The sequence below is a fragment of the Carcharodon carcharias genome, chromosome 7, assembly GCF_017639515.1.
Source record: "Carcharodon carcharias isolate sCarCar2 chromosome 7, sCarCar2.pri, whole genome shotgun sequence".
NCBI classification, from domain to species: Eukaryota; Metazoa; Chordata; class Chondrichthyes; order Lamniformes; family Lamnidae; genus Carcharodon; species Carcharodon carcharias.
The window spans coordinates 4,956,647-4,969,012 of NC_054473.1; the positions used below are offsets into that span (position 1 = coordinate 4,956,647).

The window sequence follows — 12,366 nt, forward strand, 5'->3', positions numbered from 1 at the left end:
TGTGTGGGTAGAGTTGAGGAATCGCAAAGGTGAAAAAACCATAATGGGAGTTATGTACAGGCCTCCGAACAGTAGTCAGGATGTGGGGCACAAGATACACCAGGAGATAGAAAAGGTGTGTAAGAAAGGCAAGGTTACAGTGATCATGGGGCATTTCAATATGTAGGTAGACTGGGAAAATCAGGCTGGTAGTGGATCCCAAGAAAAGGAATTTGTGGAATGTCTATGAGATGGCTTTTTGGAGCAGCTTGTGGTGGAGCCCACTAGGGAACAGGCAATTCTAGATTTAGTGATGTGTAATGAGGCAGATTTGATAAGGGAGCTTAAGGTGAAGGAACCCTTAGGAGGAAGTGACCATAATATGATAGAATTTACCCTGCAATTTGAGAGGAAAAAGTTGGAATCAGATGTAATGGTATTACAGTTGAATAAAGGCAACTACAGAGGCATGAGGGAGGAGCTGGCCAGAATTGACTGGGAGATGAGCCTAGCAGGAAAGATAGTGGAACAGCAATGGCAGGAGTTTCTGGGAGTAATTTGGGAGACACAGCAAAAATTCATCCTTAGGAAGAAGATACTAAAGGGAGGACGAAGCAACATAGCTGACAAGGGAAGTCAAGGACAGCATAAAAGCTAAAGAGAAAGCATACAATGCGATGAAGAGCAGTGGGAAAGCAGGGAATTGGGAAACCTACAGAGGACCAACAGAGGACAACTAAAAAAGAAATAAGGAGGGAGAAGATTAAATATGAGGGTAAACTAGCCAGTAATATAAAAGAAGATTGCAAGAGTTTTTTTAGGTATATAAAGGGTAAGAGAGAGGCAAAAGTGGACACTAGGTCACTGGAAAATGACGCTGGAGAAGTAGTAGTGGGGAACAAAGAAATGGCAGAGGAACTGAATAGGTACTTTGCGTCAGTCTTCATGGTGGAAGACACGAGTAACATCCCCAAAGTTCAAGAGAGTCAGGGGGGCAGAGGTGAGTATGGTGGCCATTACCAAGGAGAAGGTGCTAGGAAAACTGAAAGGTCTGAAGGTGGATAAATCACCTGGACCAGATGGATTACACCCCTTCTTGAAAACATACCATGTTTTGGCCTCAACTACTTTCTGTGGTAGCGAATTCCACAGACTCACCACTCTCTGGGTGAAGAAATTTCTCCTCATCTCAGTCCTAAATGGTCTACCCCGTATCCTCAGACATGACCCCTGGTTCTGGACTCCCCCACCATCAGGAACATCCTTCCTGCATCTACCCTGGCTAGTCCTGTTAGAATTCTATAGTTTCTATGAGATCCCCCCTCATTCTTCTGAACTCCAGCGAATATAATCCTAATCGACTCAATCTCTCCTCATATGTCAGTCCCACCATCCCAGGAATCAGTCGGGTAAACCTTTGCTGCACTCCCTCTATAGCAAGAACATCCTTCCTCAGATAAGGAGACCAAAACTGCACACAATATTCCAGGTGTCATGTGTCTACCCATTTCATCAATCTGTCCTGAGGCTCACTACTATTGTTCTCACCTGTGTTTTTACACAAAAGATTACTCAGAACATGGACTGATTTACCAAGAGCATGAAGGCAGAGATTTAACATTTTTTAAAAAGGAATTGGTAAGGATTGAAACAAAAGAACAGAGGAATATGCAAAGAAATGGGACTAAGGTAGATAATTCCAATCAAAGAGCTGGTGCCAGCACAGATTTAATGGTCTCCTTCTAGGCTGCAAAGTTCCATCTTACTCCTTACTCTTTCATGGGATGTGGGCATCACTGGCAGAGCCAGCATTTGTTGCCCATCCCTAATTTCCCTTGAACTGAGTGGCTTGTTCAACTATTTCAGAGGGCAGTAGAGTCACATGTAGGCCAGATCAGGTAAGGGCAGCAGATTTCCTTCCCTAAAGGCATCAGTGAACCAGATGGGTTTTTACAACAATCGATGATAGTTGCTAAAACTAAGACTAGCTTTCAATTCCAGATTTATTTATTAATTGAATTATATTCCACCATTTGCCATGCTGGGATATGATCCCAGAGAATTAGCCTGGGCCTCTGGATTACTAGTCCAGTGACATCACCACTAGGCCACCACATCCCCATGCTGCAGTAATACTCTGCTATAATGCTGCTCAATATTTATCAATCCGTCATTAGGACAAGTGACTGACTAAAGGAGAAAGACAAGAATGGGTTAGTCTATAAAACCGGAGATTGTTGATGTCCTAGATTTTAGAAACAAAGCCAGAACTAAAAGGAGTGAGATAAACAGCAATTCTGAAAAAACAATGAGAGAAAGGAAACAAACCACACACATGGGCACAAAGCGTAGACACAAAGGGGTCGATTTTAACTCTCAGTAAAATTCTAGCATGAATACTTTGCCACAGGGAGTAATTGAGACAGAGACCAGCGCAACCTTTAAGGGAAAATTATGGATAAATATTTGAAACAGAGGGAGAAGCATAGCTTTAGGGAGACAGCAGGGCAGTGGATTAGTTTGGGATAGCTTCAGGGCTATGGGGAGAGAGTGGGTCAGTGGGATTAGTTTGGGGATTGATGCAGGGTTATGGGGAGAGTGTGAGATTGATACAAGGCTATGGGGAGAGTTGGAAAATGGGATTAGTTTGGGATTGGTCAGAGATATGAGAAGAGTGTGGGATAGTGGAATTAGTTTGGAATTCATACACAGCAATGGGGAGAGCACGGAAAAATGGAATTGGTTTAGGATTTAGTTTACAAAGTCCTGGCATGGCCACAATGGGCTAAATGGCCTTTTCCCATGATGACCCATCCTATGTCCTCAGTACCCACACTGGATGAAGCATATGTATTCCAAGGAGATGTGTTAGTTTGATTGGGATCTTACCGCTCACAGTTTTGCCCCACAGTGTTACTGCGGCAGTTGAGGCAAGCTCCAGTCTGCTGGTCGCACTCCTCCGCATGCCCATTGCACCGACAAGGCTGGCAGTTTGGGAAGCCCCAATGGCTGGGTTGGCATTGACTACACTGCCTGCCAAATGCTCCCGCACGGCACTGGCACTGCCCACTGATTTGGTCACAGATCATGTTGAACGATCCCTCCTGCTTACAGCTACAGGCTGTGGGCAGAGAGAAAAAGAGTGTTGTCCATCGAAACACAGAGTTAAAGAGGTCTCCAATTCAAAAAAGGCCCTTCGGCCCATCGAGTCTGCGCTGGTCAGTTTCCAGCACTAGGCCCATAGTCTCGTATGCCATGGCATCGCAAGTGCACATCCAAATACATCTTAAATGTTATGAGGGTATCTGCCTCTACCACCCTATCAGGCAGTGAGTTCCAGATTCCCAACACCCTCTGGATGAAAAAATTCTTCCTCACATCCCCTCTAAGCCTCCTGCCCCTTACCTTAAATCTATGCCTCCTGGTTATTGATCCCTCCACCAAGGGAAAAAGTTCCTTCCTGTCTAGCCTATCTATGCCCCACATAATTTTATACACCTCAATCATGTCCTCCCTCAATTTCCTCTGCTCCAGGGAAAATAATCCTAGACTATCCAACCTCTCCTCATAACTAAAACTCTTCAGCCCAGGTAACACCCTGGTAAATCTCCTCTGCTCTCTCTCTAGTGCAATCACATCCTTCCTATAATGCGGATTCCAGAACTGCACACAATGCTCTAGCTGTGGCCTAACCAGTGTTATACACAGTTCCAGCATTACCTCCCTGATCTTATATTCTATGCCTCGGCTAACAAAGGCAAATATCCCATATGCCTTCTGAACCACCTTATCTACTTGTCTCGCTACCTTAAAAGACCAGTGAACATGCACACCAAGGCCCCTCTAATCCTCGGTACTTCCCAGGGTTCTACCATTCATCGTATATTCACGTACCTTGTTTGTCCTGCCAAGTGCATCACCTGACACTTATCTAGATTAAATTCACTGATCAGCCCACCTGACCAGCCCGTCTTTATCCTCCTGTAATCTAAGGCTATCCTCCTCACTATTTACCGCCCCACCAACTTTTGTGTCATCCGCGAATTTACTGATCAACCCTCCTACATTCAAGTCTAAATCATTTATATATACCACAAACAGCAAGGGACCCAACACCGATCCCTGTGGAACCCCGCTGAACACAGGTATCCAGTCACAAAAACACCCCTTGACCATCACCGTCTGCTTCCTGCCACTCAGCCAATTCTGGATCCAATTTGCCAAAATGCCTTGGATCCTATCAGTCTCCTACACAGGACCTTGTCAAAAGCCATTTTGACGTCCAAGTAGACTACGTCAAATGCATTGCCCTCATCTACACACCTGGTCACCTCTTCAAAAAATTCAATCAAATTGGTCAGACATAACCTCCCCTTAACAAAACCATGCTGACTGTCCTTGATTAATCCCTGTCTCTCCAAGTGTAGGTTAATTCTGTCCCTCAGAATTGCTTCCAATAGTTTCCCCACCACTGAGGTTAGACTGATTGGCCTGTAGTTCCCTGGTTTACCTCTTCCTCCTTTCTTGAATAACAGTACCACATTAGCTGTCCTCCAGTCCTCTGGCACCTCTCCTGTGGCCAGAGAGGTATTGAAAATTATTGCCAACGCCCCCTTGCCTCACACAACAGCCTGGGATACATTTCATCCGGGCCTGGAGATTTATCCACTTTTAAGCCTGCCAGACCACTTAGAACCTCCTCCCTTTCTATGCTAATTTCTTCAATTATATCACAGTCCTTCTGCCTGATTTCCATACCCACGTCTGCCCCCTCACTTGTGAACACCGACGTAAGGTATTCATTTAGAACCCTACCTCCGTCTTCTAGCTCCACACACAAATTACCATGATGGTCCTTAATGAGCCCTACTCTTTCCCTAGTTATCCTCTTACTCTGAATGTACTTGTAAAATAACTTTGGATTTTCCTTTATTTTACCTACCAATGTTTTTTCATGCCCCCTTTTTGCTCTCCTAATTTCCTTTTTAAGAACACCCCCACACATTCTAGGGCTTCCGCTGTTTTGAGCCCTCGGTATCTGCCATAAGCCTCCCTTTTTCTCTTTATCCAATCCTGTATACCCCTCAAAATCCAGGGTTCCCTGGATTTGTTGGTCCCACCCTTTGTCTTTACTGGAATATGTTGGCCTTGTACTCTCCCTGTTTTCTTCTTGAATGAATCCCACTGCTGTGACGCAGATTTAGCTAAAAGTAGCGGCTCCCAGTCCACTCTGGCCAAATCGTATCTGATTTTATTAAAATCGGCCTTCTCCCAATTTAGAACTCTGATTTCTGGCCCACCTTGTCCTTTTCCATAACCTTGAATCTAAAGGTGTTATGATCACTATCTGCAAAATGCTCCCCCACTGACACCTCTGTCACTTGCCTGGCTTCATTCCCTAAAATTAAGTCCAGGACTGCCCCCTCTCTTGTAGGACCTTCTACATACTGCTTAAAAAGCTCTCCTGGATGCATTTTAAGAATTCCGCTCCTGCTAAACCTACCACACTATGACTAACCCAGTTAATGCTGGGGAAGTTGAAATCCCCCCGTATTACTACCCTATTATTTTTACACTTCTCTGAAATTTGCCTACATATCTGCTCTTCTATTTCTCTCTGACTGTTTGGGGGCCTATAGTACACTCCCAGCAATGTGATTGCTCCTTTTTTGTTTTTAAATTCTACCCATATGGCTTCATTTGAGGAGTCTTCTAAGATGTCATTCCTCCTTACTGCTGTATTTGATTCCTTGATCAATATTGCGATACCCCCTCCTCTTTTACCTCCTTCCCTGTCTCACCCGAAGACCCTATGTCCTGGAATATTGAGCTGCCAATCCTGCCCCTCTCTCAACCATGTCTCGGTGACAGCAATGACATCATACTTCCATGTGTTAATTTGTGCCTTTAACTCATCTGCCTTATTCATCAGACTCCTTGCATTAAAATAAATACCATCCAACCTTGCCAAGCACCCTTGTGCCTTAACTGGCCTATAATTTCCATGCCTTCCAGACTCACTTGCTCTCTCTTCTAATTTTGAGTCTCTCAGAGTCTCACAACAGGCAGATTACCTTGAATCTTACAGTATAGAAAGAAGCATCTCTCTCTCACATGCCCTCAAACCCTCTCTCTCTCAAGCCATCAAACCCTCTCTCTCTCTCTCACGCCATAAAATCCTCTCTCTCGTGCCCTCTAAACCTCCCTCTGTCTCTCACGCTCTCAAACACTCTCTCCCTCACATGCACAAACCCCTTGTACCCATTGTACCTGCACTGGCTTTTTGTCACATTCTCCCTACTCCTTCCCCTTGGCTTTCAAGTATTTATCCAATTCCCACTTAAAAATTAATGTTGAATCTGCTTCCACCACCCTTTCAGGCAACAACTCAGTGTGTTTATAAATGTATTCTGATCTCCCTCTTTTAGTCAATTAACTTAAGTCTGTTTCTTCTGGTTAGTGACCTGCCTGCCAGTGGAACCAGTTTATATTTACTTACATTATGTAAACAAGAGCATACAAGGATATGAGAACACGGAACATGAGCACAGAGGGATAGGAGGAGACCTTTCAGCCCCTTGGTCCTGTTTCGCAATTCAACTGGATCATGGCTGATCTGTGCCTCAGCTCCACTTTCCCGGAATAGTCCATGTTGCCATTAGCCAACACAAATCTATTGATCTTAGCATCCTGGTCATTAGCAAAGATCACAACGGTTTTAATTATGGATTGTTGCTGCTAACATAGAATGACAAAGAGAGTGTTTTTCTCCCGATCCCTTACCCTTGCAGCCCATTGGGCTGAAGCCGTATGTTCCAGGAGCACATTGTTGACAACGCCGGCCGATCACCCTGGGTTTGCACTGACACTGCCCACCGTTAGACTCACACTCCAAACTCAGTGAGCCTTGAGGGTCGCATTGACAGGCTGAAAGCACACAAAGCAAGGAGGACATTCACTCCCTGTACCTAGTTCTCAACCTATTCATCATCATTAGTAAATCATAAAATATTACACCACAGAAGGAGGCCATTCAGTCCATTGTATCTATGACGGCTCTTTCAGAGAGCTATTCAGTTAGTCCAACACCCCTGCTCTGGCCCTGCAAATTTTACCTTTTCAAATATTTAACTATTTCTTTTTGGAAGTTACTGTTTAATCTGCTTTCACCACCCTTTCAGGCAGCATCTTTTCATCATAACTCATTTTGTATTGTGGGGTTATAATCTAACAGCTACTGCCATCCATCCACTCATAGCCAAATCCAAAAAAAACCTTACTGATAACCATCAATCATTTCTTTCATCAAAAAACTTCCCAGCTTTCTCTCTAATTTGTTGAGAATATCTATCTCCTTCAGGATCGATCCCCATTATCCGTGGGAGGTAATTGAATCTGATCTAGTTACCCTGCTCGCCATTTAAAAACATTCATATTCTCAGGTGATGGGAGTTAATGTCAAAGCCAGCACTCATTGCCCATACCTAACTGTCCCTTGAGAAGGTTATGATGAACCACTTTCTTGAATTGCTACAGTTCATGTGATGTAGGACCACCAACAATTCTGTTAATTTGGGAGCTCTGCAGTGAAGGGATGGTGACGTAGTTCCAAATTAGGGCGGTGTGTGTGACTAGGAGGAGGAGAGCTCGCAGATGATCGTGTTCCCACGTATCTGCTTCCCTTGTTGTTCTAGGTGATAGAGGTTGCGGGTTTGGAAGTTGCTGTCGAAGGAGGCCTGGCAAGCTGCTGCAACGTGTCTTGTAGATAGTACACACTGTAGCCATAGTGTGCCAGTGGTGGAGGGAGTGGATGTTTAATACACGTTTGATTACAGTCCGTAAGTTTATTGTAACAACACAAATGAATCATGGCTTCCTACTCACGCAGTGCCCCATTGTGGATTATTGCTGACATGCTGCTGATCAGCTTGGCACAGACATCAGTCATTGTTGGCATGACAACTGGTATGCTGTTATCATGGCAGCGATAACGCTCAAAGGTCTCCTTCCTCCTGATAGAGGCAGCATCTCCAGCAATGAACATCTCCATGGAGGAATAGCGAGGAACCAACACAATCTACAAACAGAAATTAAACTATCGGAAGTGCTCATTGCTCTGCGATCAGTGATCAATGTAACTGGGATTTATGCAGACAGCTTCTGATCTACTAGCAATATTCTACAACAGCAAAAAAATGCTCAGTGTTTGATCTTTTCAACCTTTCATCAAAGAATATACGAGATGCCAGTTTCTCAATGACCATTATCTCAGCACCATGGTTTGGAAGTGGCCATGTTTAGTTCTTAGACCCAGTCCCTGACTGGACAGGCGGGTCCCAGGTAAGGATTTAGGTTTAGCTTGCAAAGCCAGTTCTGGGCCATACAGGTGCATCCCAGGTCAGTGTTTAAGAAGTCATTTATCATGAAATGCCAAAGGCCAACTGACCTTTTGCTGCACACTTTACACGGACATGCATCATATGCATACAGAGAAAGACACAAACACACCTCTCTCTCTCTCTTCATTTCCATTACTTACAGAGTCCACATGAATATTGGCATTAGGAATCCTTTCCCGTGAAATATAACGTTTGAATTCAAGCCGGATTGTGTAACTGACTGAACGTTCAAGGCAGACTGGCTGAGGGAGGATCACATACCTGAAAGATGAGAATAAACTAACTATTGTGGCAGCAACATGTCAACTGAGAGCTGTTTTAATGTGGGTTCCTCAGTCTGGGAGCTGTGTTAATGCGGACTCCTCAGTTTGGGAGCTGTGTTAATGTGGGTTCCTCAGGCTGGGAGCTGTGTTAATGTGGACTCCTCAGTCTGGGAGCTGTGTTAATGTGGACTCCTCAGTCTGGGAGCTGTGTTAATGTGGACTCCTCAGTCTGGGAGCTGTGTTAATGTGGGTTCCTCAGTCTGGGAGCTGTGTTAATGTGGGTTCCTCAGGCTGGCAGCTGTGTTAATGTGGGTTCCTCAGTCTGGGAGCTGTGTTAATGTGGGTTCCTCAGGCTGGGAGCTGTGTTAATGTGGGTTCCTCAGGCTGGGAGCTGTGTTAATGTGGGTTCCTCAGGCTGGGAGCTGTGTTAATGTGGGTTCCTCAGGCTGGGAGCTGTGTTAATGTGGGTTCCTCAGTCTGGGAGCTGTGTTAATGTGGGTTCCTCAGGCTGGGAGCTGTGTTAATGTGGGTTCCTCAGTCTGGGAGCTGTGTTAATGTGGGTTCCTCAGGCTGGGAGCTGTGTTAATGTGGGTTCCTCAGTCTGGGAGCTGTGTTAATGTGGGTTCCTCAATCTGGGAGCTGTGTTAATGTGGGTTCCTCAGTCTGGGAGCTGTGTTAATGTGGGTTCCTCAATCTGGGAGCTGTGTTAATGTGGGTTCCTCAGTCTGGGAGCTGTGTTAATGTGGGTTCCTCAATCTGGGAGCTGTGTTAACGTGGGTTCCTCAGTCTGGGAGCTGTGTTAATGTGGGTTCCTCAATCTGGGAGCTGTGTTAATGTGGACTCCTCAGTCTGGGAGCTGTGTTAATGTGGGTTCCTCAGTCTGGGAGCTGTGTTAATGTGGGTTCCTCAGTCTGGGCGCTGTGTTAATGTGGGTTCCTCAGTTTGGGAGCTGTGTTAATGTGGGTTCCTCAGTCTGGGCGCTGTGTTAATGTGGGTTCCTCAGTCTGGGCGCTGTGTTAATGTGGGTTCCTCAGTCTGGGAGCTGTGTTAATGTGGGTTCCTCAGTCTGGGAGCTGTGTTAATGTGGGCTCCTCAGTCTGGGAGCTGTGTTAATGTGGGTTCCTCAGTCTGGGCGCTGTGTTAATGTGGGTTCCTCAGTCTGGGAGCTGTGTTAATGTGGGTTCCTCAGTCTGGGAGCTGTGTTAATGTGGGTTCCTCAGTCTGGGAGCTGTGTTAATGTGGGTTCCTCAGTCTGGGAGCTGTGTTAATGTGGGTTCCTCAGTCTGGGAGCTGTGTTAATGTGGGTTCGTCAGTCTGGGAACTGTGTTAATGTGGGTTCCTCAGTCTGGGAGCTGTGTTAATGTGGGTTCCTCAGGCTGGGAGCTGTGTTAATGTGGGTTCCTCAGGCTGGGAGCTGTGTTAATGTGGGTTCCTCAGTCTGGGAGCTGTGTTAATGTGGGCTCCTCAGTCTGGGAGCTGTGTTAATGTGGGTTCCTCAGTCTGGGAGCTGTGTTAATGTGGGTTCCTCAGTCTGGGAGCTGTGTTAATGTGGGTTCCTCAATCTGGGAGCTGTGTTAATGTGGGTTCCTCAGTCTGGGAGCTGTGTTAATGTGGGTTCCTCAATCTGGGAGCTGTGTTAATGTGGGTTCCTCAGTCTGGGAGCTGTGTTAATGTGGGCTCCTCAGTCTGGGAGCTGTGTTAATGTGGACTCCTCAGTCTGGGAGCTGTGTTAATGTGGGCTCCTCAGTCTGGGAGCTGTGTTAATGTGGGCTCCTCAGTCTGGGAGCTGTGTTAATGTGGGCTCCTCAGTCTGGGAGCTGTGTTAATGTGGGTTCCTCAGTCTGGGAGCTGTGTTAATGTGGGTTCCTCAATCTGGGAGCTGTGTTAATGTGGGTTCCTCAATCTGGGAGCTGTGTTAATGTGGACTCCTCAATCTGGGAGCTGTGTTAATGTGGGCTCCTCAGTCTGGGAGCTGTGTTAATGTGGGTTCCTCAGTCTGGGAGCTGTGTTAATGTGGGTTCCTCAGTCTGGGAGCTGTGTTAATGTGGGTTCCTCAGTCTGGGAGCTGTGTTAATGTGGGTTCCTCAGTCTGGGAGCTGTGTTAATGTGGCTTCCTCAATCTGGGAGCTGTGTTAATGTGGGTTCCTCAGTCTGGGAGCTGTGTTAATGTGGGCTCCTCAGTCTGGGAGCTGTGTTAATGTGGGTTCCTCAGTCTGGGAGCTGTGTTAATGTGGGCTCCTCAGTCTGGGAGCTGTGTTAATGTGGGTTCCTCAGTCTGGGAGCTGTGTTAATGTGGGCTCCTCAATCTGGGAGCTGTGTTAATGTGGGTTCCTCAATCTGGGAGCTGTGTTAATGTGGGTTCCTCAGTCTGGGAGCTGTGTTAATGTGGGTTCCTCAGTCTGGGAGCTGTGTTAATGTGGACTCCTCAGTCTGGGAGCTGTGTTAATGTGGACTCCTCAGTCTGGGAGCTGTGTTAATGTGGGATCCTCAGTCTGGGAGCTGTGTTAATGTGGGTTCCTCAATCTGGGAGCTGTGTTAATGTGGGTTCCTCAGGCTGGGAGCTGTGTTAATGTGGGTTCCTCAATCTGGGAGCTGTGTTAATGTGGGTTCGTCAGTCTGGGAGCTGTGTTAATGTGGGTTCCTCAGTCTGGGAGCTGTGTTAATGTGGCTTCCTCAATCTGGGAGCTGTGTTAATGTGGGTTCCTCAGTCTGGGAGCTGTGTTAATGTGGGCTCCGCAGTCTGGGAGCTGTGTTAATGTGGGTTCCTCAGTCTGGGAGCTGTGTTAATGTGGGTTCCTCAATCTGGGAGCTGTGTTAATGTGGGTTCCTCAGTCTGGGAGCTGTGTTAATGTGGGCTCCTCAATCTGGGAGCTGTGTTAATGTGGGTTCCTCAATCTGGGAGCTGTGTTAATGTGGGTTCCTCAGTCTGGGAGCTGTGTTAATGTGGGTTCCTCAGTCTGGGAGCTGTGTTAATGTGGGTTCCTCAGTCTGGGAGCTGTGTTAATGTGGGTTCCTCAGTCTGGGAGCTGTGTTAATGTGGGTTCCTCAGTCTGGGAGCTGTGTTAATGTGGGTTCCTCAGTCTGGGAGCTGTGTTAATGTGGGTTCCTCAGTCTGGGAGCTGTGTTAATGTGGGTTCCTCAATCTGGGAGCTGTGTTAATGTGGGTTCCTCAGGCTGGGAGCTGTGTTAATGTGTGTTCCTCAGTCTGGGAGCTGTGTTAATGTGGGTTCCTCAATCTGGGAGCTGTGTTAATGTGGGTTCCTCAATCTGGGAGCTGTGTTAATGTGGACTCCTCAGTCTGGGAGCTGTGTTAATGTGGGTTCCTCAGTCTGGGAGCTGTGTTAATGTGGGTTCCTCAGTCTGGGAGCTGTGTTAATGTGGGTTCCTCAATCTGGGAGCTGTGTTAATGTGGGTTCCTCAGTCTGGGCGCTGTGTTAATGTGGGTTCCTCAGTCTGGGAGCTGTGTTAATGTGGGTTCCTCAATCTGGGAGCTGTGTTAATGTGGGTTCCTCAGTCTGGGAGCTGTGTTAATGTGGGTTCCTCAGTCTGGGAGCTGTGTTAATGTGGGTTCCTCAATCTGGGAGCTGTGTTAATGTGGGTTCCTCAGTCTGGGAGCTGTGTTAATGTGGGTTCCTCAGTCTGGGAGCTGTGTTAATGTGGGTTCCTCAGTCTGGGAGCTGTGTTAATGTGGGTTCCTCAATCTGGGAGCTGTGTTAATGTGGGTT

General features: G+C 46.5%; 1 protein-coding gene across 2 annotated transcripts in view; it reads right to left on the reverse strand.

The window, feature by feature from the left end:
• lamb2 (laminin, beta 2 (laminin S)) overlaps positions 1–12,366 on the reverse strand; it is a 231,545-nt gene that overhangs the window by 48,424 nt on the left and 170,755 nt on the right. For both annotated transcript variants that reach the window (XM_041192265.1, XM_041192264.1), the window contains exons 16-19: positions 8,519–8,639; positions 7,864–8,056; positions 6,763–6,906; positions 2,869–3,100 (exon numbers count right to left, since the gene is read on the reverse strand). In XM_041192265.1, coding sequence (XP_041048199.1) covers positions 2,869–3,100; positions 6,763–6,906; positions 7,864–8,056; positions 8,519–8,639 — 690 coding nt within the window. The remainder of the gene's footprint in view (positions 1–2,868; positions 3,101–6,762; positions 6,907–7,863; positions 8,057–8,518; positions 8,640–12,366) is intronic.